Genomic DNA, 25,447 nt, shown 5'->3' on the forward strand with positions numbered 1-25,447 from the left:
GGTTGGACCAGATGACGCCAAAAGGCGTCATCTGACTGCAGGTATTGTGGTCTATGCAAACATGACTCCTTGTAAAAAGGTGTCAGTTTTGTTGCCAGATAGAAGGGTAAAAAACCAATTATCATATTTTTACTGGCAAATGAGGTTCCCATAGTGTAAACTTTTAATTTTAGCAGGTAAGGCCCACTGAGCTATTAACCACTTTTTCAGACAAGCGACCTGGCCACAAATGACAGCTCAACAAAGTGACTTGTGTTGAAATTCAGAGCCCCCAAATACTCTAAACGCAAGTTTCTAAATGTGGGGGGAAGAACCAGAGGACTGGGAGAAAAATCCACGCGACCACGGGGAGAACACGCAAACTCCAAATATACAGGCGTCAGGGTTTGGATCGACCCCACGACTTCCTGCGTACCAGGCGAGGCAGTTAACATCTCGCCACTGCGCCGCGCGCTAATAATTTATAACGGGAAAAAAGCCGACCGTTATCTAGCATCTGGCGGCCACGAGCGTCACAAAGCGCCGTTTATACAGCGGTACGTTCATTGTGCAGGTTTAGCGCTTCCTGGAATACGAAGGTTTCCGTCGCTCACTTGTGCTCTCGTATCCACCACGCTGCTCACCCGCCACCGCAGCACACAACAGCGCCTGTGTTTACTCATGGGAAGAATAGGAATGCAGAATGACCGCTTGCCTGCCCTTCCTCAAAACTTTAGAACAATCGCCTGGATTGTCACCAACAAAATTATTTATTCTTTGTTTTGTGCGGGGTGTGCGTCTTTTTTGTTACGTTGGGGTTTTTCTAATGTCGTTTTATTTCTAGGCACTCGGCTTGGAAATTTATTTACATATTGTTGATTTTTTTTTCTTTTCCAATTTTAGATGCCTGGTTTGTTTGTGTGTCAGTGACGATGTATATGGTGCGCATGTTGCTCATTTCTCCGGTGCAGAGAGTTGATGGTTTCTGTCTGGTTACCACTAACTGCAAAAAAACCCTGTGGGATAAAGCAAAAACCCCCACTCGTTCAAATTTAATTCCAGCGGTGAGAATTGTAACAAAAATATTGGTTTAAAAATCACCGGCATGTGTTGCCCATTTTTATCCGTGCTAGATAGGGCACGCGAGTAAGTACACCGCCCCCCGAGTGAGGATGAAAAAGTCACTCGAAGTGGCTTTGGAAGTGCCGTCGTTCTGTGATGTCACCTCCTGTGGCCGTTTTCTAACGCGGGGGTGGTGCAATGCTTCGTGAGAGTTCCATACGGACACTTAATCTCATAGCATGTCGCTGAATGCACGCCTGCCGCACAATACAATTGTAAAGAACACCAAGGAAAATTAATGGATTGATTTTTTTATGGCGAGGTACCGCAATGTGCAACTGAGTTACTTAATGAAAGCCGCAACATATCATTGTTCAACATAGGATACTTAATTATAATAATTTGCACTTATAAGGCGCCTTTCACAAAAGTCTCAACGTGCCGAGAATGAAAATAAGAAAGATAATAAAGAAATAACTGGGTGGAAGAATAAGAGTCCAAGAGGAACAAAACTAAATCGGATTCATATTTTAAAAAATAGGTTTTTAGTCGTGATTTAAAGATGACACTTTCCGAGAGGCTGATCTCCACTGATAGGGAGATTCCCACAACTGGGGTGAGGGGGCACCAGTAGGGAGTTCCACAATCGCGATGGAGGTATACATAAAAGGGAACAATCAGCAGATATTTGACTTGGCTCCTGAATATGATGTGGAGCAAGCCCTCGCAAGGCCATGAAGCCAATTAGTTAAGGTTTGTCACATAAACAAAACATGCCAATTCGTTACTAGTTCAGCACACCGGTGCGTTGGAGAGTAAACCCACAACTTTAACAATTTGAGTACAGCGTTTCACCAGTAATTATAACGAACATCATGAGGCGGACATCAAGAGTTGTTTTAATGATACATTAATATCTACGTGATCTAATCCAAAAACTTCTATTATGGATATTGGTCGCAGAAGCCTTCGTGTTAAAAAACCCTTAAATATGGCAACATTGAAAGAGTGCAACGTAGTTATGTTGGTTGGAAATGTTTGCCATTTAACGCAAACGATAAACCGCGGTGTTTCTTTGCTCTACACAATTATTATCAATACGTGCAGTGGCCTTAGCACGCTTGTTGATTTTAACTTGGCATGCTTGTCACATTCAGTTTGGCAAAGCTTGTCCTGCTCAGCCTTCGCATGCTCATCATATTTTGAGTGCTAATTCATTCAGTCTGGCACATGGTAATGTGGAAAAAAAAAACATTACAACGGCGATTACACAGCGGAGTCCCACAACAACAACAAGTCGCAGCGGCGGCGGTGGCAGCAGCTCGCCAAACGTTCGTCACCCTGCAGCTGTACTTATTTCCAATGACTAACGCAAATTCACGTTTCCCAAGAGGTCGGTTCACCGAACATAAATAAATACGTGTACAACAACAGTGCCTCTTGCTTGACGTGCTTGTGCCAAGTGGTGTTGAATCGGGGGCCTTTACCCTCATTGACCTTGCGTGCCTGCAGACAAGCCCACTCAACAACGGCGTGTATCCGGGTAGGACCGTCTTCTTGCACGGCTCGGCCCTAAGTTGCTTAGTCAGGTTTTTTTTTAAGATACTGGCCTGATATTTATACAACAATTAACATTCCACCCAAACTATATAATTGCGTGGTGTGTGCACGTTTTATTGGATTGTGGGACATACTGTATTAGATTTTACATGAAGGTTAAAACAAATCACTCACTAATTTTTGCGACTGATGAAACAAAAATTACAGCTCCCCGTTCCCCCCCCGAGTTTTTTGTCAGTGTGTATAGTTGCCTTTGCAGTGCCTGGTGAGTCAGTTCTACGTTTACGTGTGCCTACCAGTGTGGTTCAGTGGTGAGATCAGTGTGCTGGATAATGTACTCATTATCCAGTGTCATGTGAAAGCATCAGCACTGGAGAAGAAAGAGGTGAAATTTCGATTTAAAACTTTCGTGACTGCAGGGATGCATATTCTTGGCTCTTTCGGTAAAGTCACGTAGAAGGGAAATAATTAAAGAATAAAAATAAAACATAATAAAATAAAAATCTCACGACGTTTCGGCCACAACACAAGCAGCCGTCCTCAGGTGAAGAACAGAGCTGTCGGAAAGACAGCGTCCTAATGAACACTGCTAAGCTTGGCAGCGTATGTTATTGTATTATGTTTTATTTGTATTATTTTATTATTTCCCTTCTACGTGACTTTACCGAAAGAACCAAGAATAAGAAAGAGGTGGTCAGTTGTGGTGCCGTCCGCACCCCACCCTTGTGTGCTGTGCCGGCCTAAAAAAGGTGCTCGCAAACAGGACTTGCCTCAACATTGTACAGCACTTGGTTATAATGGGGGATATTCTTCTTTGTGTATCGCTGTAACGGTGAAGAATGTGGGAGTCTTGGTTTAACTTGATAAAGATGGTTCTCAGTATTGGCTTGGATGCAACAAGAGTGTCTGCCGTTGTCACAATTTTTCTATGACAGTACGGTATTGTGGTTTGTTTAATTACAATTCTAGACTCATTCACTCGTGTTATGTATGCAAATTTAAGTGTCGTATAAAGTGTCGGGTTTGTGTTCACAAAACTGCAGATGTAACCCAGGTTTTGGCCTCGTAACAAGAGACCGCTGAGCCAAGCATAACTCGGTGTCTGTGTTAAGTGACGTCCTCAGCCGTCGCACTTTCTTTATGGGAACTTGAGTTCCAACTAAATATACGCTTAATATATTCATGTCATTGTTCTAGAAACTGGTGACAAACACTTCGTGTGCCACCCGCTTTGTTGCCAGTGGAATTTCCTTATGGTTCAGAGTTCACTGGAACGCAGCCTCACCCCTTCAGCAATGTCATTCCAGGAACGCTATGTACCAAGCAAACCATCTGCTAATTCGTGCAGACAAATAACATCCAATGGTGGCTCTTCTTCGCAAACACATGCCTCTGTGGGCTGTTACATTGGCTGAAATGAGATACGAGTTAAAAAATGTGCTTCAATTTATAAGATGTCCATTGGCAAATAATTCGTGCCTTGTGCTCAGTTGGGGACATTGTACTCATCCAGTGTCAAGAGCACAGTGCGCTAACCACTGCACCACAGTTCCCCAATACACACACTGGTATCCACACACATAAACACAGAACTCTGACTTACCAGATAATGAGTACATTATTCAGTGTCATGTGAAAACATCAGCACTGGAGGCAGACGTGGCCAGTTGTGTATTTAAGGTAGTATTTATTGATGTACAGCTCCAATGCATAAAGGCCTCTCACCCACCGTGTTAATCATGGTGGGTTTGGACCATTCTTCACAGCGCTGGTTAGAAAGATGTGGCCATTGATAACACTGGTCAACAAAAAAAAAATCTGGCCTGGACTTTTGCAGCTGTTTTAGACTATTTTCAGGGTGCTGATTCCAAATCTGATCTCAGATTTGCTCCATAACATCTCATTTTTATGCTATCGGCATACCCCATTTTCATTGATTTTACCCGAAATTAACTCTGTCACTTATGATTGCAAGTTGTTGCGAGTCAGTGACTGCTTTAGTGTTAAAATATGGTGCTGTATTTTTAGGATAGTGTGTTTATAATATCATGTTATGTAGATGTCCACATTTATTTAATATTTTTCTTCTGCCGTTTTTATTGAAAATGCAATATTTTATATCTCAATAATCTGATGTGATAGACAAAAGATTTGGAATCAGCATCCCAAAATGACCTTAAAACCGTTGGAATACCTTATTCCAGAAAAAGTGTGTTGACCAGTGTAATTAGCTGTGGCTGAGAATTGAACTCAAGTCACCCGGCGGAGTTTCACGGTGAAATTTGATAACCACTAAACCACCGCTCCACCACCCGTCCGCTCACCCCCAGTTCGTAAACTGGTGCCATTCAATTTAAATGTTTTTTGTGGGTAGTAACAGGTGCAGTGTAAACAGTTGTAGACACCGTGAAGTTGTGATGGGCAAGGAAGGGTATGCAGCACATGGCATCGACTCGAATCATTCACAAATGTCTACAAAAGCACTCGGTGCCTATACGCTCGGGTTTGTTCGGTGCATTCCCGTCGTATCGTTCATTGCTTGGAACTGAAGGGGGTTGTTTTCGTTCTGTAAAACAGCGCGAAGCTTTTGAGAGACATCTGCTCTGCATTTTTTAATATCTCCGCCGCCCACCGACTGCTTGGCTGGCCAGCGTGGCCGGATACGGTGCATTCGTTGGTATTGGGCAAGGGAATTCGCGTGTGGAAGGGAATGCTGTGGTGCATGCTGTGGTGCATGTGTGGGCAGGCAGGCGTGCGTGTCTGTATGTGAGGAGCGGTGGTGTAGCGGTTAGCGCGCTGCGCTACGAACCCCGGTGACCCGAGTTCGATTCCTGCTCACGGCCAACACCGGTGACGAATTTTGTCTGAACCGATCTTGGGCCTCCCCTAGGGCGACTCGGCCTCAAATGAGTACCCGGTGCGGTGTGTAAACATCGCCACTGGGGAGACAAAGGCGGTCGGGCGTGGTGTTGGCCACCCACCCCTCTTCCTGTGCCGTGCCGGCCTTCATAGGTGCTCGCTAGCAGCACTTGCCCCAACAGTCTGTTCAGGCTATACGGGAGGGGATCTTGGTTTTTGGAATTCGCGTGTTTAACTGCAGCCACCATGGGCTGGAACCGTTCCCCCCGGGCTCGGGCGGTGCCGTAAGTCGCAGCCCTCAGCCTCCTACCCGTGCGCTTACGGGAAGCGCTGTGAGTCACGCCAGGAGCGCTCTTTAACAGGATAACAACAGCGGTGACGAAGCTTGTGCCCCCCACCTTACTTTCCACCGCGGAATGAGGGCCTCCTCTGTCCCACGTCGTTTGGATCGTGTCATTGTATTTAACCACGCGATGTTCCCCACTATTTTCGGATGTTAAAAAAATGGGAGACACATTGCTGCGAAGTTAAGTTGATCCACCCGTGTGTTGGTTAACAAATACATTTTATGTACAGCTCATCTATCCACCACTGTATGAAGGCCTCTTCCACACCGTGCTGGTCATGGTGGGTTTTGACCATTCTTCACAGCACTGGTCAGAAAGATGTGGCCCAAGAAGGATTCTGACACCACTGACCATTGATGGTTAGATGTGGTCGGGAATTGAACTCGGGTCGCCGTCTGTGCCGGATTAAGCTAGTGCGGGGCCTGTAGCATTCTGTTATAAAGGGGCCCTAAATAAAAAAAAAACAGAAATATTAAAACACTTGCTATACAGCCAGAATATGACAAATCGCAAACCTTAAACACCCAGTTGTTCATAAAAGTTGAAGGTAGTACAGTACTATAGTAATAGAGCAAGTGCAGAATCACTGAGCCGGAATTGATAGCTTGAAAGAATTTAGCGCGGGGCCCTTGAAAGTGTGGGGCCCGTAGCATATGCTACTTTTGCTACTAGGATAATCCGGCACTGGTCGCCGTATTTTAATGTTCATGCACCTGCGGTATTAACCAGGGAGGCCGCCGGAATCGAACCGTGAACCTCTGCAACGCGCTCTCGCTGGGCCAAGTGAAGCAGTGGTGTTTGTGAGCTTTTTGTCTGGTTATACGTCGCCTCCGGCTCCAAAATCCATAAAACCTGCTCTGCAGGATCATCTCCTCGTCCTCGTGGGCTCGTGCTCCTGTTATCTGCGCGTCTCTGTAGAATATGTGTGTGTACATGCACACGATCAGCCATTTTGTCAATCCACTGCTGGATGAGGGCCTCCCCACCCCGTGCGGGTCATGGAGTTTATTTCGCCAAACTTTACCTCGCTGGTCAGCAGGAGCTGGTAAAGACAGGGAGCATAGACGTGGGAGTAGGGTTTATAATACAACAATGGATTTCACTGCAACAGCCTCTGCTACCCACCACGTAGCCCCCGTAGCCCAATGACAAGCTGTTCCCTTCAGGATGGTCACCCAATCCAAGCTCTATCCAGTCTCAGCCCTATTGAATGCAATGCTCCCGAATGTCCGAACCTATGCCGTAGCATGATGTACCTAAAGGCTTCCCAATATTATATAGGCCCTTGGACGATAATTACGTAACAGAATGCCCGGACATGGTGTTCCTCTAAGAGCTTATCCGGTGTGAGGACTTGCATGATGCCAGCCATTGTGCTGCGACAGCCTCAATGATGATCATTCATTACACACTGATCTTTATCCAAGTTAAATCACATAGTGTTCAAAAGCTGCGGCCCTCCCTCCATTTTCATATGAGGGGCAATAAATTTAGAAATATATGTCTGAGCCAGATTCTGATATTTCAAAGAGACTTCTGGTACCTCTCAGTTGGTTCTTACCTCATTATTGTATTTATTTATCTGTACTTAAGCTAATGTTCTTGAGATTTCTGAGACTTTGCCATGAGACTGGTTAAGTGATGAAGGATTGCTTCAATTCATGTCAACTTGAAAGCAAGGTGTCCGATGCCACCTTCACTAGGCCTGTGAATTATTTTAGCAGTAATGAGCGAGGTGCTAGCACATGCATATAACGGATGTACTTTGTGTGTGCTGGCAAGAGTATACCCACGCAATCTGTCGGCACAATAATATGAGAACTTCCACCTTGTTCCTGCTCAAAAGTCCCCCCCCCCCCCACATGAGAACCAAACTTGGTTTAAATTCCTTCCGTGTGGTGGCTCCCAATGTCTTGAACAACTGAGCTAACATGTTTGGGATTAAAACCTTACCGTCCTTGTCCTTCTACTCGACATCTGTGAAAAAGAGCTTTATAGCTCATCAGATTAATTCACTATACATATTCTGATTCTGATTATTCTGATTCTAAAAAACTTTTGGACATTAGAAGCCCTTTATGTGTACGTGCAATTGATCGCTCTGCGTTGCAGACTATTTTTGTGTGGGGTGCGTTCTACTCGCCTTGTTATATTATTTGTGCTGGTTGTACCATGTTGATGCACGGCCTTGCCGTTTGGAACTTGACCTTGTGCACTTGTTTTTTTATTCCTTTGTTTATGTTTTTTTTTATATAACCAAGTTTCGATTGTGCAACTAGATCCCAATAAAAAATTGCATTTATTGCCTCATGGGTTTTACCTTTGCCAAAAATAAACCAAAGAAATGTAATCCAAAAGCAATAATTTTAAGCTGTTGCTGTATTAAACGAAGAGGAAACTTTATATTGCACTTTCCAACGTGTGTTTGTTTGTCCTCGAAAGTGTTTAATTAGTGATAATGTTAATTTTAAAGCAGTAAAATGAGGTCACGTCACCACGGCGAGTGACTTGCGACTTTGCAAGATGACGTCAGGGAATTTTGGCATCACAAAGGCAATGTTTATTACCGCTGGTTTTTGTAAAACCTTTGATCAATTTGGCTGTTTTTTTCTACAGGGGGAGTCCCTCATAGCAACACAACCTTATGCCAATTTTTTATATTAGATTAGCTTTCTTAGAGATATCGACGGGACACAGCTCATGTGTTCAACATGACTGCAGTTTGAAAGTGTTAAAATCACAAATTCTGATGATATTTTTTTTCTTAAAGTAAAACATTTTCAATTTAATATTTCTATGCTCCCCCATGTCTATGTTCCCCGTCATCACTAACCTGCACTGACCAGTGTGGTGAAGTTTGGTCAAATAACCCCCACGACCCAAACGGTGTTAAAGAGGCCCTCATCCAGCATATGGACTGACATCTACGTGTACTGTGTTTTTGACAGTAGTCCTTTTTTAAATCTGAAGACTGGCCCTGTCCAGAAGAATCTTAGCTTCAGGCATTGTAACAGTGTATGTAACATGCACACATCCCATGAATAAGTAAGTTATGAAGATCATGTAACAAAAACCTTGTAAAATTAGGATAAAGTATGCACATAGCGATGAATTGATGTACCTGTTGGGTTGCATTGGGATCTGTAGATGAAATGCGCCTTAGACGTGTTAATTATTATGTTATTACTCATGATATGGTACTGTACGCAAGTGATATGAAAATGTTATTCTCATGTAACTTTTCGGGTCAAGCAAACACATTTTTACAAACGAGATGGAAAAAAACTCAAATGAGAGGACAAGCGTGAGACAAGAACAACAATAATAATCACTTCCTGAATTGAAACGCGATGCTGTATGATGACAAATTATTGAATGCCTTGGGGGTAAATTTGTGTCACTCATGAACCTGTAATTCGATAACCCCAATATGAATAGACTGCACAACACTCGACTGTGTTGTGTGATGGTAAAGGTGCAGCTCAGCAATTGCTTGCTCACGCCACTGCTGGCAGAAGGGCCTCCACGAGAAGGAGCCCTGTAGAGAGCCCATCTTGAAGGTAGTTTGACCCTTCCTTTTTTACACGGGACGTCTTGGAAAAGATGGCAGCACACACATTTTATCCCATCGCACATGACTTTCTGTTCGACTGACCGTGGTTGTACCCATCTATACTTTTGGGTGGACAGAGTCGGTGGGGGGGGGGGTATTTAAGAAATGTGTTCATTACTCTTTGGTTCTTTCGGTAAGTCACGTAGGTAGAAATAAAGCAAAATAAATCACGACGTTTCGATAGCAACACAAGCCATCGTCTTCAGGTGAAAATCGCGACAGCCGCGATGTCTGCTGCGAACAGCTCGATGTCTACAGCAGACATTTCTACTTACGTGACTTTACCGAAAGAACCAAAGAGTATGGATTCCTGCAGTCACGAAAGCTTCAAATCCAGATTGAAATGTGTCCATTGTTTAAACTGCCACATCGGCAGATCGAACCGGGCGGGATTGCAATTCCAGTGAGCTAACCAGTATACTATGGCAGCATCTCGTGGTGTATGGTTGGGCAAGTTCTGGGTTTTAGTTACGTATGGCGTGGGAGGGATATTTAACACCACTTCTTATAAGTCCTATGTCGCACAATTCCTCTAAATGCGCGGCAAAATGGGAATTTTGCTATATTCAGCCGTCAATCTTGATAACATTTGTGTACATTACCTCAGTTTTGACTGAACAAAAATATCGGGACACGCTCATGTGTTCAACTTGCGCAATTGCTTGAAGTTATGTATGCATTTTAGTTGAATTTGGCAATGTAGCTGCAACTCATCAAGACATTCATGTGGGCTACTTATCTAGCGGAGCATTCAAGGTCAAGTTGCGATTGATGTGCATACTTTTCTAGTCGGAGCGAGGAACGCTTGCGGTTCGTCAAGGCCGCTGAGAATAGTTGAAGAAGGTGAAATTGTCTGTGGGTAAAAAACCCCCAAACCAACGCTGAAAATAACTCTCACTTCCTTGACGGGAAACGGACGAGTGAGCGGCAGAACAGTCCGAAAACATCGTGTTTCTCTGCAGGCTCATGACGAATTATTTACACGTTACACTTTAGATGTAGTCTACAATGGGAAACCTTAAAATGGTTTAGCCTAATCAAGTTTACATTGCTTAAAAGTAACTTCGGCCAATAGTGGTGGAATGTTTCACCCATAGCGGCCAGTCATTTGCCGTGTTCATGTGCGGTGTGTTCGTTGAAAATATAAAGGGCCAGGATGAGAGGGAGTTCACACCGACTCTCTTCTTCTGTATTACCATGCCTGCCTTTTGCCATGGCTTTTGTGACCGTGGTCAAGTCCTGTGAAACTTCAGCAATTTGACTGTGCCTTCTGTTTGGTAAATGGGACATCCTTTGCGTTGGGAGCCTCTAATCACTGTACAGTATGTAGTAGGCAATTATGTGCCAGGAGGCTGGCCACATTGTGGTATGGGTGGCTTTTTGGGGTGCCGTGGTGGCGAGATGTTGTTTCCCTCGCTTGGTGTGCAGGAGGTTGCGGATTCGATCCAAATCCTGAACCTGATAATGATGCTCTATATTTGGAGTTTGTGCCTTACCTACCCCCGTGGTGGTCGCGTGGATTTTTCTTCAGGTTTCCTCTGGGTCTGCCCTCGACATTGATAAACATGCATTTAGATTTATTTAGCAGATACTATATATTCCCACGTTTATAAATCACTTTGATGAGCTATCATAAGTGGCCAGATCACCTCTGAAAAAGAGCAAATAGCTCATTAGGCTTTACCTGAGTAAATAAAATAATAGTAATCGTATGTTTCTTAAACACATACATGAAGATGGTGTGCAAGGGTTAAGCCAAGTTGAGTATGTAATGCCTTGGCAAGAAATGTTACTTGTGTGTGTATATACTCATCAGAGGGTGCATTCATGCTAGGCAAATGGCCCTTCATGCAACATGAGTAAACTATGCCGAACTCCTCTCTGATTCATAACCCGAGTGTTGTTCATTCCAGGCTGGTATTTATAAAAACGTTACACGTTTGGGTCAGCTTCTGAACAAGATGTCTACTCTTTTATTTATTAAAATAAATTAACATTCACAACAATATATTATTAAATTGTATCGCAGGTGTTAGGCGTATGATGGCCCTTTGTGTTAAGATATATTTATATTAATCGGTTACAGCACATGTGATCACCTTTGATCATTTAAAGTTAAATTATACGTGAGTATATTAGGTAATATCCATTAATCAGTTATGTAAACAAATCGTGTTTTTAAAAGTGATACCTAGGGTTACCTCAGTAGCATCCTCAAAGCTACAAGTTTGCAAGTTGTAATAAATGTTTGGTTATTAACCTGTGCGTGTGTGTTGGTCTATTTATTTTGTGTTGCTGTTCATCATAGACTGCATATCATACATTAATGTTGCCTTCCTTAATGAAATATCTCTTACATTTTAATATTAGTACTTCATGACATTGTGCCATTAATGGACCACCACACAGAGTGCTTTTTTTTGCCAGAGTAACTTTGTAAAAAAAAATTGTATTCGCGAGTAAATTCACGACTGACTTAATATCCAACAAGTCTAGTCTGAGGTGACACTCACGTGTCACTGTGGAGGAGGACACAAGACACAACTTCTGCGACCGCCTCCCCATTCCCCCCAAATACATTCAAGTGCGGTGTGCATACTTGCACTTGTGGCTCTTGAATTGCAAGTCGAGTGAAACACATCTTATGATAAATCAATAGTTTTATGAGGAGTTGGCATCAATACATGTTTACGGCAATAAGTTCACACGAGGGCAGGATCTATATGGTATTACATTTTTCTAAATATTTGTTTAAAAAGAACATGGGCATTGGCATGTTGTTACTTGTTTCCCGTTTAGTTTGATTCTGGAGCTGCATTTGTGTGGCTGCAAGTGCACTTACGACTCCGTGCTTGGTGTATGAGAGGCTAAAGACGATGCGAAATTAGTCACCTTTTGGGCAATTCACCATAACATCTCCCACATATAAGCCAATCATTCATTTTATTGGCCAAACATCTCAATGTAAGACCCTTCCTGATATATATATTCTTGAGACAGTGGGTTGAATAACTGTAAATGTTTTTAAAAATAATTTACATCCATTGTAAATCCACTGCTGGATGAAGGCCTCCCCGCATGCCTTGTGGTCATGGGGGTTGATTGACTGTACTTCAGCAAACGGTCAGTGTAGGTTGGAATATAACTTCCATTAAAATACATAACTGGCATTATTAATGTTTTGTAAGTGTTCATCAATATAAAAGCATCGTATTGATGAGACTCAGCCGAATTAGTGAGTTGCACGGTTGGCTACCTACCGTGCGAAAGAAGTTCAACATACATACATAGGTATGTGAGAAATATGGAGGAGATGCGTTGTTGCAATGACTATGTAATTGCCCATAACTGCAGCCAGCAAACGCAAATAAAAAAAAACAATAATGTCAATTGTGAAAATGATAGGCAGCCGTGATTCAACCTATAACATTTGAACATGACAGGCCACAGGGAACTCACTTGACGTCAATTAGACAAAGGCTCAAAAGCTAAGGTGCACTTGATCCTCGCACAGCGGGTCATTTATTTATTATTTCGTTTTTCTCTCCCGAGTTGGCCGCTTACCAGGCTGAAATGCAAACAGCGCCCGCATCTCCAACTGCGCCCTGAAAGATCGCCTCAATATCAGTGGCAGCCATTGCTTCAGCCATTGCCATGGTTGCAGGGGGGGGAAATGCTCACGAAACAAATTGCGCTTCCAGGGGGAAGGGGGGGCTATTGCTGTCACCACGGTGACATTTTTGTTAGGGTAGTTAAAAGTAAAAATGAAGTTAAATGTTTTCATGAATGTTCATTTAGGGGGAAATGCATTTGCCTTGTAAGCAGATGCCTGACAGATTTCATTCCATCTCGAGACGTTTGTCAGGCTGCATTTTCCTGTGCAAAGCGGCCACGTGCCAAAAATCCATGACCAAGACATATCTATTGCACGAATTAAACATTAATAATATATCTCAATGCCCTTTTGATCCTTTACAAAGCTTTGCGGTGATGTAAAAACTCTCTCGGGTTGTAGAGGCAATGTGCGTATGAGCTCACGATTACGCTGTGTAACTTGTTGAACGTGTGCAGATCAGGCAGGCATGCACAAATTCACTTGCCTCACCGATTCGATTTCTAGATGTGATTCGATTCAACAAATTGACAATTGAATCTCATTTTAACTTGTGAAATGTTGTTCATTCTTAGCTTACATTTACACGAGCATGATAAGTAACATATGATTTGTATATAATTACAAATAATCGATTCTTACATGAACACTGATGTGCTTGTTTTGTGAGCTTGTGTCGTGCGGGTGCGGTGTATGCACGAGTACCGTACTTACGTGGAGAAAAGCAGGTGCAAATTCGCTTTATTCGTACATTTGTGCATCTTTTACATAGAGAGAAAATGTCATTCTCAACTCATAACCGACACAGTCTTCACCCACTCCTTTAGAGAGAGAGAGGGAATGTCAGAGACGTGCGAGGAGGAACCACATTCAAGCAGCCACGCGATGAGCCGGCACCAACAATTGCCCAAGCTCTACGGTCCCATATATATCAAGATGTTATCAGCCAATGAAGGCGTTATTGGCCAATTAATACATCGGTCCATGTGACATACACACAACTTGTACGTGGTCTCCGGATATGGCACTTCTGTAAAGCAGTATTTGGAAAGCACCACGAAATACATAACCGTATGGTTTCCCCAATACAGGAAATGAAAAATGATTTCAATTTGTCAAATGGAACAGAGAGAAAAAAAATCACAACATATTTGATATGCAGAGGAAAGCAGCTCCAGAGCGGATTTCCCTTCCTGGCAAGCAGCCTGAGGGCACTGTACACTTCCTGACATACCCCGTGTGCTGCTGTTTCCCTTTTGCCAGACATCGCAAGTGGTGCTAAACGGCTGTCCGTGCAACACAAGCCCCCCGTAGTCTCAATGAAAAAAAACCCCAAAGATTTCTAATTATGGCATTGTACTGCGTCTGCGTTGACAAACCATAATAAGGATGGATATACAGCCTGCCGGGGGAGCATAAAGTTGCTGTCGAGTCAGTTTTTGGCCAAATTCATTGGTTTGATTCCTGCAGAAGCCCATTAATTTATATACAGTATTTATATGCAATTATTCTTAAGTCCAAATTTGCGTAGCATTTTTAATTTGAGTGTGAAGCCCGCAAACAGGAAGACTGCTTCACAATTTTGGCACATCGCTTGATGAAGCTGGTTGTAATCGCCAGCAAAATGTCGTACTCAAATTGTAAATGTTGTGGGTTTCATATTCTTTGCCTTTACTCTCCAACACACTAGTGTAGTGTACTGAAGTTGTAACTAATTGGAACGTTATGTTTACATGACAAACCTTACTAATTGGTTGTCGTGTGGTGGTGGGTTAATAACACATTTATATTTACGTCATCTAAACAAAAAAAACCTTTATTATGAATAATATTGGCCGCGAAAGCCTACGTGTTAAACTGTTCGGGATTTATTAACGAACATTTGGTAATTAGAATGAGGTTTTGATGATGGGTTTTGTAGTGTAGGCAGGTCTGGTTAATTATTACTGTTGTCTTGGCATTTACCAAAGACTTTGTCACTTTCAGAATTTAAAAACTCGAAATTAAGCAAAACCACTCTCAGGTATCCAGATAATGTCTTTATACTTAAGTAAAAGTCGACTGACAGATGCAGAGAATATAAACACACACACACAGGAGGCGATGGTTACGTGAGCATTCACTTAAGAGTGGGTCTACATAGCTTGGTCGTGTCATTCAATGTTTCCTCATTCAACTTGACAACAGCCTTGGCTTTAGGGTGCTCATGAAGCAGAGTGAGCCATTGATACAATATCTTCAGAGCAGTTTGCTCACCGATTCCTTCTCGACCATGATGTCGACTCAGGTTATGCAGCCACACTGCACAATGTCAATTTTCCTCTTCCCCCTCTGTCTCTCTTCTGCTTTAGGCAAGGATATAACGTAGTTTTCTTCTACGCCCTGGCTTGTGTGGCCAAGGGGCGGCCCACGAAGGCCCCGGACACGCAGCGAACGGCCTCGGTCGCTCGCCGTCGTCACTTGCGGAGTCTTGCGCGAATATTTTCTCCGTTGCGCTCGAACCTTTTCCGAGCGGCTTCTCTTCACGGCGGCATGTCAAGTTTAGATCAGACTCGTTCAAGCCGCAAGTCTGTCGTTTGCATAACTATGTTGCCCTTGTCAAAAATGGCATTCTCCTGGTGATCTACCGTACATCAGAACGCACAGTCGGAAAACGATACAAAACGACGTCAAAAGGAAAGGTAGAATCGGCAAAGCGAGCCAAACCTCATGATAAATGAAATAACGCACACGTTGACAACACGTAGGCTTTCGCGACCAATATTGTTCATAATCAACGATTTTTGGGTTTAGATCGCGTTATTTATAAATGTGTCGTAACCCGCCATGTCGGGTGGTGGAGGGTTACGACACATTTATAAATAACGCGATCTAAACCCAAAAATCGTTGATTATGAACGTTGACAACAACCAGGCTTCTTCTTTAATGATGCCGACATCTTTAAGCACACGCCTACAGTGATGCAGACGTGGCACTTAAAACTTAAAATTCGTAAACCAGCAAACATTTTGCTTTTCTGGAGTAGGCTATGAATCGATAGTACATATGTGTTCGACCATGCTATGTTTATGGAGAATTTATCTGGAAGCTACATCCGTATGTGCATTAGCCACACTGACATATCAAATGTAACGTGATGTCTGACGAAAAGCAATGAATTAGCATGCCTCAGCACAAACAGCTGGTGCGCACACTGTGCCGTTTCACAATATATTTGAAATCTTCTCTCATGCCATTAACAAATATAAATCATATTTTGAAGCTTGCAAAAACAATCCCGCGTCTCCGAGTCTCCCCCAAAGTTCACGGGCACACAGAGTTCCTCTCCTCTGTCAACAAGAAAACGGTTAACAATATATGTGACCTTGTTGATAAGAACAGCAGGCCAGGGAGGGAATTCAACTCGTGCTACATGAAAAGCTAACTGTTATCGTTTATGCCCCCCCCCTTTTAAAATGAGAGTCTATTTCCACAACATTGGTTTGTCAAGACATCACTAATTCCTTCCCTTTTTAATCTTATTAGAGTACACCATCTTAACGTATACCCCAAACCTCTGCGCTTGACGAAAATCACTTCTCAAATCAGCGATTGGAGTTTGCAAGCAGGCCCACCTGCACTACAGTGGGGCATCTACGCAGCATATAGAGGGGGGTGGCGCGGGGGTAGTTAAATACAGATAGTGAAGTTGCATCTCAAGTCGGTAACCAAGTGGAAGACCAGAGAGGTGGCACGTGGCAATGCAAAACGTTTTAGGACATGAGAGTCAACATCGCAACAGCTGCAGGGCCTTGGCAAAATGATAGAAGCAATAGCAACGTGTCCAATGACATTTTTTTTGTATGTTCAGTGATTCAAGATATAGTTAAATGTTGCGATTAAACGCATCTTGCTTTCGGTGCAGGAAATAAAATGTACACATTCTACTGTGAATTATATTATCTTGCTCTGTATTTGATTTTTTATTGCAGTACAGTACTTGCAACTCTTTTTGGCATGAGTATGTGTACTAAAATGCATTATAGCAGCGAGGTGAACCATGTTCATACCCTGGTTGGTGCTCAAAAACACTTGTTAGTTTCATAAACATAATTTGTGACCTGATCCTCTATGAACGTTTAATTACCGTGAGAGTTCTGATTGGATCTTACTCCTCTGCCCCATCTTGTCCTCTACTCTCCCAGTCTCTACCGTCCCTCCGTGTGCCTCCCTCGCCCTGCGCCCAGTCTCGCTTTCGTTCCTTTTCCCTTCTTGCTCCCCTTTACTGGAACAAACTTCCACTGCACATAAAAGAATCATCTTCGCCATAACCTGCTTCCATTCCATCCTTAAAACAACCCATATCTTCTACCCAGAACATTTTGCTACTTCTACTCCCTCCTCCCTGCACCCGAGCTACGACCAGGTCTTCCCCAATTCCTTTACCCCTATCACTACCATGAAACCTATCACTACCTCAACCCCTATCAGGACCCCCAACCCTTAACCCCTCCTTAACCACTCCCACCTGTCCTCCTGTCACCATAACTACACCACCACTTTTATTAACGACACTCATTATTTTAACCACGTACTTTCTTCTTACGTACAATTTAATTATTTTTGTAAAGCGCCTTGGAGTAAGGCGCTGTATATAATTTATATAAGATAAGATTGCTGATAGGAGTATACAAGATTGGGATAAATAGATGACTTAACAAACTTGGCATTGAAACAAACTTTTGTTCTCTCCACATCAGGTGCGGCTGAGGAAGACGGCAACAATAAAGGGGAGATGGCCTCGTCCCAAGAAAGAGACTACTGGAAGGAGGACAATGAGAGGTGGGAGAAGGAAGAAGTGGAGGAGACGGAGGAGGATGAGTTGGAGCATGCCGGGGTCCAGGCGGAGAAGATCACCAGTCTCTTGGAGGAGATCAATGACGAGGAGGAGATTGCTCACGATCCCAACACGTTCAGCTTCACAGGAAGTTGGTGGCACATATACGCGCACAATTAGCAGCACTCGCCCTTTTCTCAGTACAAACTCTTAGATCCACACGCAAACCAAGACACGTAGGACGGCAGTGGTAATTAAACACATGGCTCATGATGTTCAGTCTTTTCGTGGTAAATATTGGCATCTTGTACGGTAAACAACAATTAGGCAAAGACACTGGGAGACAAACCATAGTCACAGACTATGGCCATGTAGGCTGGGCTTGCACACTGAACCCCGCTTACGCCCCTACACACACCGATGTGCATGTTATCACAAATGCTGGCCAATGCACGCAGGCACTCTAATTATAAACACACGCTGAATTCTAAATACACAAACCCATACAGAGCAGTGTGTTGTTGCTTGTCACTCTTGTGAGTGCTCCTATATTAGCTTGTGAAAGCATAGCAGACAGCTTTTCACCAGCACTAAAATATTCCATTAATCAGAGGAGAACATTTCTGATGACATAGGCCATGCTTGAATGTGCTGCTGGGCATTTGTTTTTTTAACAATAACGTTCAATTATGGAGTAAGAAAAAAGCATGTAAAAGTAGCTTTAGTTAATCTGCTTCTGAGAGTATTTAATAATAAGTAATAATTTGAATTGTACACTGTACAAGGCAACCATATCAATATAAACAAAAACAAAATAAGGACATACCAGGACAAGTAAGACAATAAACAAAGCAAAAGGCTCTGCAGTTTGAGAAAGAGGAATGGTGCACCACACACATTTTAAGCATTCATATTTACAAAAGTATTGATTCAGTGTATGTGAGCTAAAATCATGAGTTTCCACTCGCTCACCATTCTTCTGCATACTTTACTCACTGAACCATGATCCTGTTTACCTCTCCTCATTCAACGGTGAAATGGGCCTCTTGGCAACCAGTCGCATGCAACGTTAAGCCAGACCTGGAGTTGGGCTGCTTCATATTCGGACCGTAACTTCAATCAACTCGGCAGCTGTGCGGTGTTACAAGATGACCCATCTCCAGGACCATCTCGCCCTGCAAACATTCGGACGGCCAGTGGCCCAATGCAAACCTCCCTTCACACTTCGATTTCTCATTCACACTTCTGCTCAGTGCACATTAATCCTCAGCGCCATCTATCCATTGCCTGGCTGTGTGCTCTGTTGCTGTCCTACGCCACTTGCCCTTAGTTTCCTGGCACGTTTCCCAGATCGCTGCATGTCCTTGCTTCGTGTTTCCTTGGCACTGGGCCTTGAGAGTGCTGCCCTGTATGGTGTGCCCCATCTATCCACAAATCCCAGCAGCAATGTGCCCTATTCTGCAGATTGTTACGCTTTCCCACCCTTTGTTGACGGCGTTTACTTTTCCGAAAGAATGTGTTCAGTGTGCCCCATACCATCTGTACAGTATGTATCTTGCCTCTCTTTCCTTTGCCCAATAAGCTGTGCTGTGCCTTTGTGCTGTACATGCTGCTCTCTGTACGGTGCACGATCAGCACAGGACATTCACATTCCTCGCTTCCAGCTGCCCTGATCACAGAGTTATCATGCACACTGCGTGTTTCCCAGGCAAGCTGTGGCTATACGCGTCCGTTGGGCTTGTCACCATCGCCGGGACTCTCGCTGTCTTGGCCGTCACTATCAAGTACCGCAAGTCGGCCGTGGCGGCCATCAAGGAGAGCAGCCGGCCCAACCACTCCATCACCAAACGTACGTGTCGCTCCAAACACGACATCCAGCTTCACTGCCAGCGACATGCCCAGAGAATTCACCATTTTACGGTGGCGGCCTTGAGGATGGTCCCAATGTCAACAACATTGCATACCACATTGCAGTTGTTATTGCAGCTACAAAATTAAATGCCCTACAATGCAATGTATACCAATGGTATCGTAAGCACACATTTTTTTGGGTGTTAACGTGTCACGACATAGAGAAACTTCGCAATTGAAACTCTGCATTGAGCAGTGCATCACTGTCAGATAATGGCCCTGTAAGATGGTCTCACAGAACTGCTTTTGTAGTTACTTTAATAGACTTGTTCATACATTTTCGAGGCACACATTGCAAAAAATGTTTGTCATATGTCAACCATGGTCTAATGTGCAATTACAGTATTCCCTCGTTATTCATGAGGGATATGTTTCGGAGATGCTGGTGAATAGTGATATTGGCCTACGACAATCTATCTTTATCATATGCTTTATCCTCATCACTTTATCTCATCACTTTCTTTCTCTCTCTCTGGATGCATTCGTGTATAGTTGCAAATTCGATTCGCGGACAGCCAAAATCACGGATAGCAAATTCGGGAATACAGAGGCAATCCTGTATTGGTAAACAGACTCAGATCAACTCAATGGACTTAAAGAGCCTGATTTAATCACAAGCGGCTGCCTCGATTCAAACCAAGCATCTCAGGGTTCCAGCTCAGTGCTCTGATCCCTGAGCTACCAGATCATCTTGAGTAATTAATATTTAGGCATGTATTATTTAATTAGAGATCTCTAAGCTAAAATAATTGCCTTTCTTCCACAGTGCTGCGCAAGTGCCCGGAGTCCAAGCCCATCCTTGATGAGCAGGAGGAGCGCTTGGTGTAATGACTTGGTCCTTTCTCATATTATTCTCCAGTCCCACACAGATTCCTTTATTTCTTCTCACCAAACTTAAGTTGTTGACTTTGGCATAATCATAATGGATAGGCAAAGTGAGCAAAGACATATGATTATAATGCAATAGAATGTGTAATTATATTACTGTACTTGCCAAGATGGCAGGCATATTTGGTTTTGTGGGAACAGCCCACTTTGGTGTGCTCCCAAACTAATCACTTTCCCGGGTCCATCGTGGGCCCATGCCCCCTAGACGTTCAACGTGTGTTCAATTCCCACCCCAGCCACATAGCCATTCCCTCGACCAGGGGTGGTGACCCTACAGCCTGCAAAACAAATTCGGCCCACGAGTTCACCTCATATCGCCCACAGCCATGAGGCATGTACCACTTTGAGACCGCTGAATAATTATCTGTCCATCCCTGTATCTTGGATGCCCTAATTGGGTACTAGAAGATAATATTTTTGACACTTTCTAATTGTAGCATGCTCAGTCACCTCTGCCACTGTAAGGGCCTTTCGATTAGCACGGGTGACTATGTACAGTGCAAAAGAAGTTCAACATACGAAAGAAGTGAATGAGTGGTGTGTTAACCTGTGGCCCACTAAACTTATTTCAAAGTCCTGTTAGGCCCTCAGGAATCAAAGAGTTCTCCACCTCTACCCTTGACCCACCCCTCCCACAGGCCAAACATTTTGTCCAATATATTACAGAAATGCAATTTGCTTGCTATATATATCTTTATTGTGACATGATACACTTTTATGATATTGGGATTGATTATTTGTTGTGTAGAGGATACTCAAAGTGGGAATCTCTGGTCAAATGGCAGGACCTGAAATGTATTTGTCATCCTAAAAAACGACCAACTGGTCTGTACACAACGGGACCACGAGTGATAAATACCTCCATTTCCAACGTTTAGGCAGATGCTCGGAAATGCTCACGTACGTGAACTACCATACCCTACTTAGGTGAACACCAATCCCATCTAGGCCTGTGCTTATGGCATCATTTTTTCGGGAGTGGGGTGTCTGGGATGCATTGCAACGGGGTGTCTGTCCACTGGCCAAGCCATGCCAAGCTGGCAAGTGGTTGTCTACTAGTTAATTGGCTTGGGATAGTGGTGGTGGGTGTTCAAGTAACTGCACAGTAAACGGTATATATACTATATAAAAAATAAATATTGCTTTTATCTACATTTAAATCCACTCCAAATGCTGTTTTGAAATGATTTAAAATGTAGTAGTGCTCCCTACTTTCACAAACACAAATACACAAACTTCTGCAGCGTATAAGGTCAAGTGAAACATTTTAAAGCATAGTTCAAGTAGTTTCCTGTATACAGCCGATTTTCTTTGTTTTTTTTCTTTGCGGTTATCATTGGCACCCTACCTTATACTCTGCACATGTGTGGATTTGGAAATATTGCGTGTGACGGTCTATATGTTTCACTGCATACACAGAAAACACACAAGGTTCTAAAATAAAACAAATATTGAAAACGTTATAATGTAAGTTGAGTTACATATTCATAACCATTGAACAGTCTGATAAGTGGACACCCGTGAACGCTTGGCCTGCAGGCTGGAAAAGAAAGCTCCAGTGACGCCACCGCGGGTGCACATCCATACCCACGTGACTCTTATGTCAGCAGCAGAGAGGGCAGCGAGGCAGAGTTACTGACATCCACACGACCCTTGACGCACGGCCACGTGCATCGAGATCGGTGCGATTGCCAAAGTAGAGCCACAGGGTGCACGTCAGAAAATCGGCGCCTGCGTTGTTGAATTATACACGCTTTTTTCGACTATAATACAAATTTTGATCTGGTTTGTTTTATTTTCTCAAGTCTTACAATGTTAATATTGTTTCGAGATTTGTTTTGAATATTTTTTTGTTGTTTGATTTACGTTAACAACCAATCACACTTCACGCGTGGTTTAAAATTTGCTTCACTGTCACGGTAGTGAGTATGCATAGTTTGTATAATGAAGAGGTAGCCCCAATAAATATCGGAACAATAACTGTGAATGTATAATGAAGCCAAAGCACGCAGGTAAGACCAAACAGGCGTTCTTACATCGAAGTCCACTCCCAAAGGATGCTGTAGAAAATATTCAAACGTGGCGGAGCAGAGGAGCTACAAAGATAATTATAATTACATTTCCATTGATGTTTCAAAGCAATTATTTTAACGGGTAATTGTTTCCATGACTTTAGCGAGACTATCTCCTTTATGGCAAAAAAATTACTTTTAAGAAAAATGCCTACATAACAATCACAAGGTGCGAACGAAATAAATAAAATAACTTGAAGCTGTACACCTGAAAATCAGCATGTGCATTCATTTAAATACTATTTGTTGATGCAGATAATGTTTAATTTCGGCGTTACGGAATTGTAAGGTAAATAAATGGCTAAATTGTTATGTTATTTTACGTACACAAATACACATACCCCACTTTAAAACAGACGAGTGAGCAGCAAGCAATGATGGGGCGACATTGCGTGTGGACTCTTAACCTCCTCTGCTGCTGACTTGTGAGTCACGTGAGCACACACACACAGCGTTGGCTGACACCAAACGAGCAAACATGAGCTTGAAATAAACTCAAGCTGTAGTCGGTAGTGATGTCCTAAAACGCGTACCTGTCAACCCCGTATCAGTGCCCACCTTATTACAGACCAATTCAGACCTTATTGGTCACCCCGTGCCCTTATACAGGGTGCTTTAAATAAACGTTAACACTTATATGGGACTATCGTTTATGAATGGAAAAAGAACGGATAATACACTGTAACATGGTAACAAATGTATATTAGTAGCTTCAAAAAGTCCGTCTCCACTTGTTCGCCAGCATTGTCGACACACGCCTGGAATCTTTTCTACGTGGTCTCCAGAGCCCGGAGGCATATTTCTTGTGGTATTGTTGCAAAGTCTCAGAAGTGTTCACATTTTTTTTAAGCACCCTGTAAATTTCGATTTAAAGCTTTCGTGACTGCAGGGATTCATCTTCTTGGTTCTTTCGGTAAAGTCTCGTAGAAGGGAAGTAATAAAATAATAAAAATAAAGTAATAAAATAAAAATAAAGTAATAAAATAATAAAAGTAAATCTCAACGTTCATCCTACAAAGTCCCATCACAAAGGAGAAACACAAAAAATAGACACGTTTTTGTTGTTGCCCGTATTGAAACGGCTGTATGGTGTTTGGACCTGAAAACTCAATTTCCCTGTACAAGAATGGGGTAAACCGTATTGATTGACAAGTAGGCAAGTCACAATACATGTGGTAAAGGGATTCTCAGAATTGGTGGTGGGTTTTAGTTTTTTTATCCTGTTCCAAATTGTCTCGCACGGTATTTCCAAGAGTAAACAATGTCGCATGCCATGCACAATATATGTAACAAGTCCATTCACGACGTGCCTTGTTGGTGCAATTGGTAAACCTCGTCATCTTATATGCATTCGAGAACTCGTCATCAAGCGTCCGTGATTACATTAGAAAAACATTTTTAAATATACAGAAACATTACCATTGCCTGTCACTTTTACCAACCTTTAAACTGACCCACGTGCATCCATTTTGACTGCCAATCACTGCTGAGAATCCAGTTTTAAAAAATGGTAAGGGAGTTGATCTTTCAATGAGTCTTTGCTTAACTGGAGAAATGTTTAAAGTTGGTCTGACAATTTTGTTTAATGTACGCCAGAGGATTTTTTTGTTCTAACATTTCAGCTTGTATTGCCGAGTAAAATATCTTTTTGCAAACTAAAACACAGTAGACACACACACTGTGCCTTGACTAAAGCAGATTGTATTCTAAGAAGTGCGAGAATTTTGGATTTTGGGGAGGCATTTCAGTTTGGTCTGTGTCCATATTCGTATCCTGCAACAGGTATAGTTAATTTGGGGTATAGTTAACAAGTATAGGTGTTAACTATACCCGACCACTGAATGTAAGCCCACTGTTTTTAAACTTCAAATCAACTTTTTTACACCAGATGCTAGTACTGTAATACAACGAGAAACAGAGTACAGGAACTCTGTCTCCCCATTACCAACTCGCTCCTCGACACTTAATTTCCTTTGATTATCCATAATTATACTGCTTGACACCTTTACAGGCTGATCAATGTTGGTGTCGTAGAGATGAATATAATAATGCTGATAAATGGCTTCTTTATCACTGTACGTTGTGCGCATCTCCCCAGCGGAAACAATAAAAAAAATACTTGAGTAGTGTGAGTGTTGTGTTATGCGAAGTCCTCTGTTGTCGTGTGTGGTGGTTCATCGTGCGATGTGCTGTCATGAAAATTGGGCCTTTTTGCCAGCATCAATGTATGAAAAAAATAAGAATAGATTTTACCCTTTTTGGCAATAAAACAGGAGGTGTTGTGATGTTCAAATGCCAAATAGAAAACTTTGCAAGGGATTAAGTCTGCATTAGCCACACGTACTTGTGGTGAGCAGCTGATATCAGAGCATGTTTGTTTGCATGTTCACCACAAGGACACGTGGTCAATGCGGACTTCATTCCTTGCAAAAGGTTTCTATTTGGTGTTTGAACATTTTAACACCTAAATCTTGACTTAAAGCTGTCGTGACTGCAGGAATTCATATTCTTTGGGTCTTTCGGTAAACTCACGTTTACAGGTTAAAGTAAAATAACAAAAACTAAGAAAAAACTACGACGTTTTGATCGCAACACAAGCGATCATCATTCTGTTGCCATCGAAACGTCGTAGTTTTTGTTATTTTCTTTGAACCTATCTACGTGACTTTACTGAAAGACCCAAAGGATATCTTAACACCTGTTTTATTTCCAGCAAGGGTAAAACC

The 25,447-nt window shown here is 42.8% G+C and overlaps 1 protein-coding gene across 1 annotated transcript in view; it reads left to right on the forward strand.

Annotated features, from left to right (window-relative positions):
- The window catches only part of LOC144933140 (uncharacterized), a 47,396-nt gene extending 22,543 nt beyond the window's left edge, over positions 1 to 24,853 (forward strand). The window contains exons 3-5 of the mRNA XM_078857726.1: positions 17,774 to 18,001; positions 19,559 to 19,699; positions 20,528 to 24,853. Coding sequence (XP_078713852.1) covers positions 17,774 to 18,001; positions 19,559 to 19,699; positions 20,528 to 20,589 — 431 coding nt within the window. The 3' untranslated portion in view covers positions 20,590 to 24,853. The remainder of the gene's footprint in view (positions 1 to 17,773; positions 18,002 to 19,558; positions 19,700 to 20,527) is intronic.
- Positions 24,854 to 25,447: the final 594 nt, after the last annotated feature.

The sequence above is a fragment of the Lampetra fluviatilis genome, chromosome 6 (assembly GCF_964198595.1).
Source record: "Lampetra fluviatilis chromosome 6, kcLamFluv1.1, whole genome shotgun sequence".
Taxonomy (NCBI): domain Eukaryota; kingdom Metazoa; phylum Chordata; class Hyperoartia; order Petromyzontiformes; family Petromyzontidae; genus Lampetra; species Lampetra fluviatilis.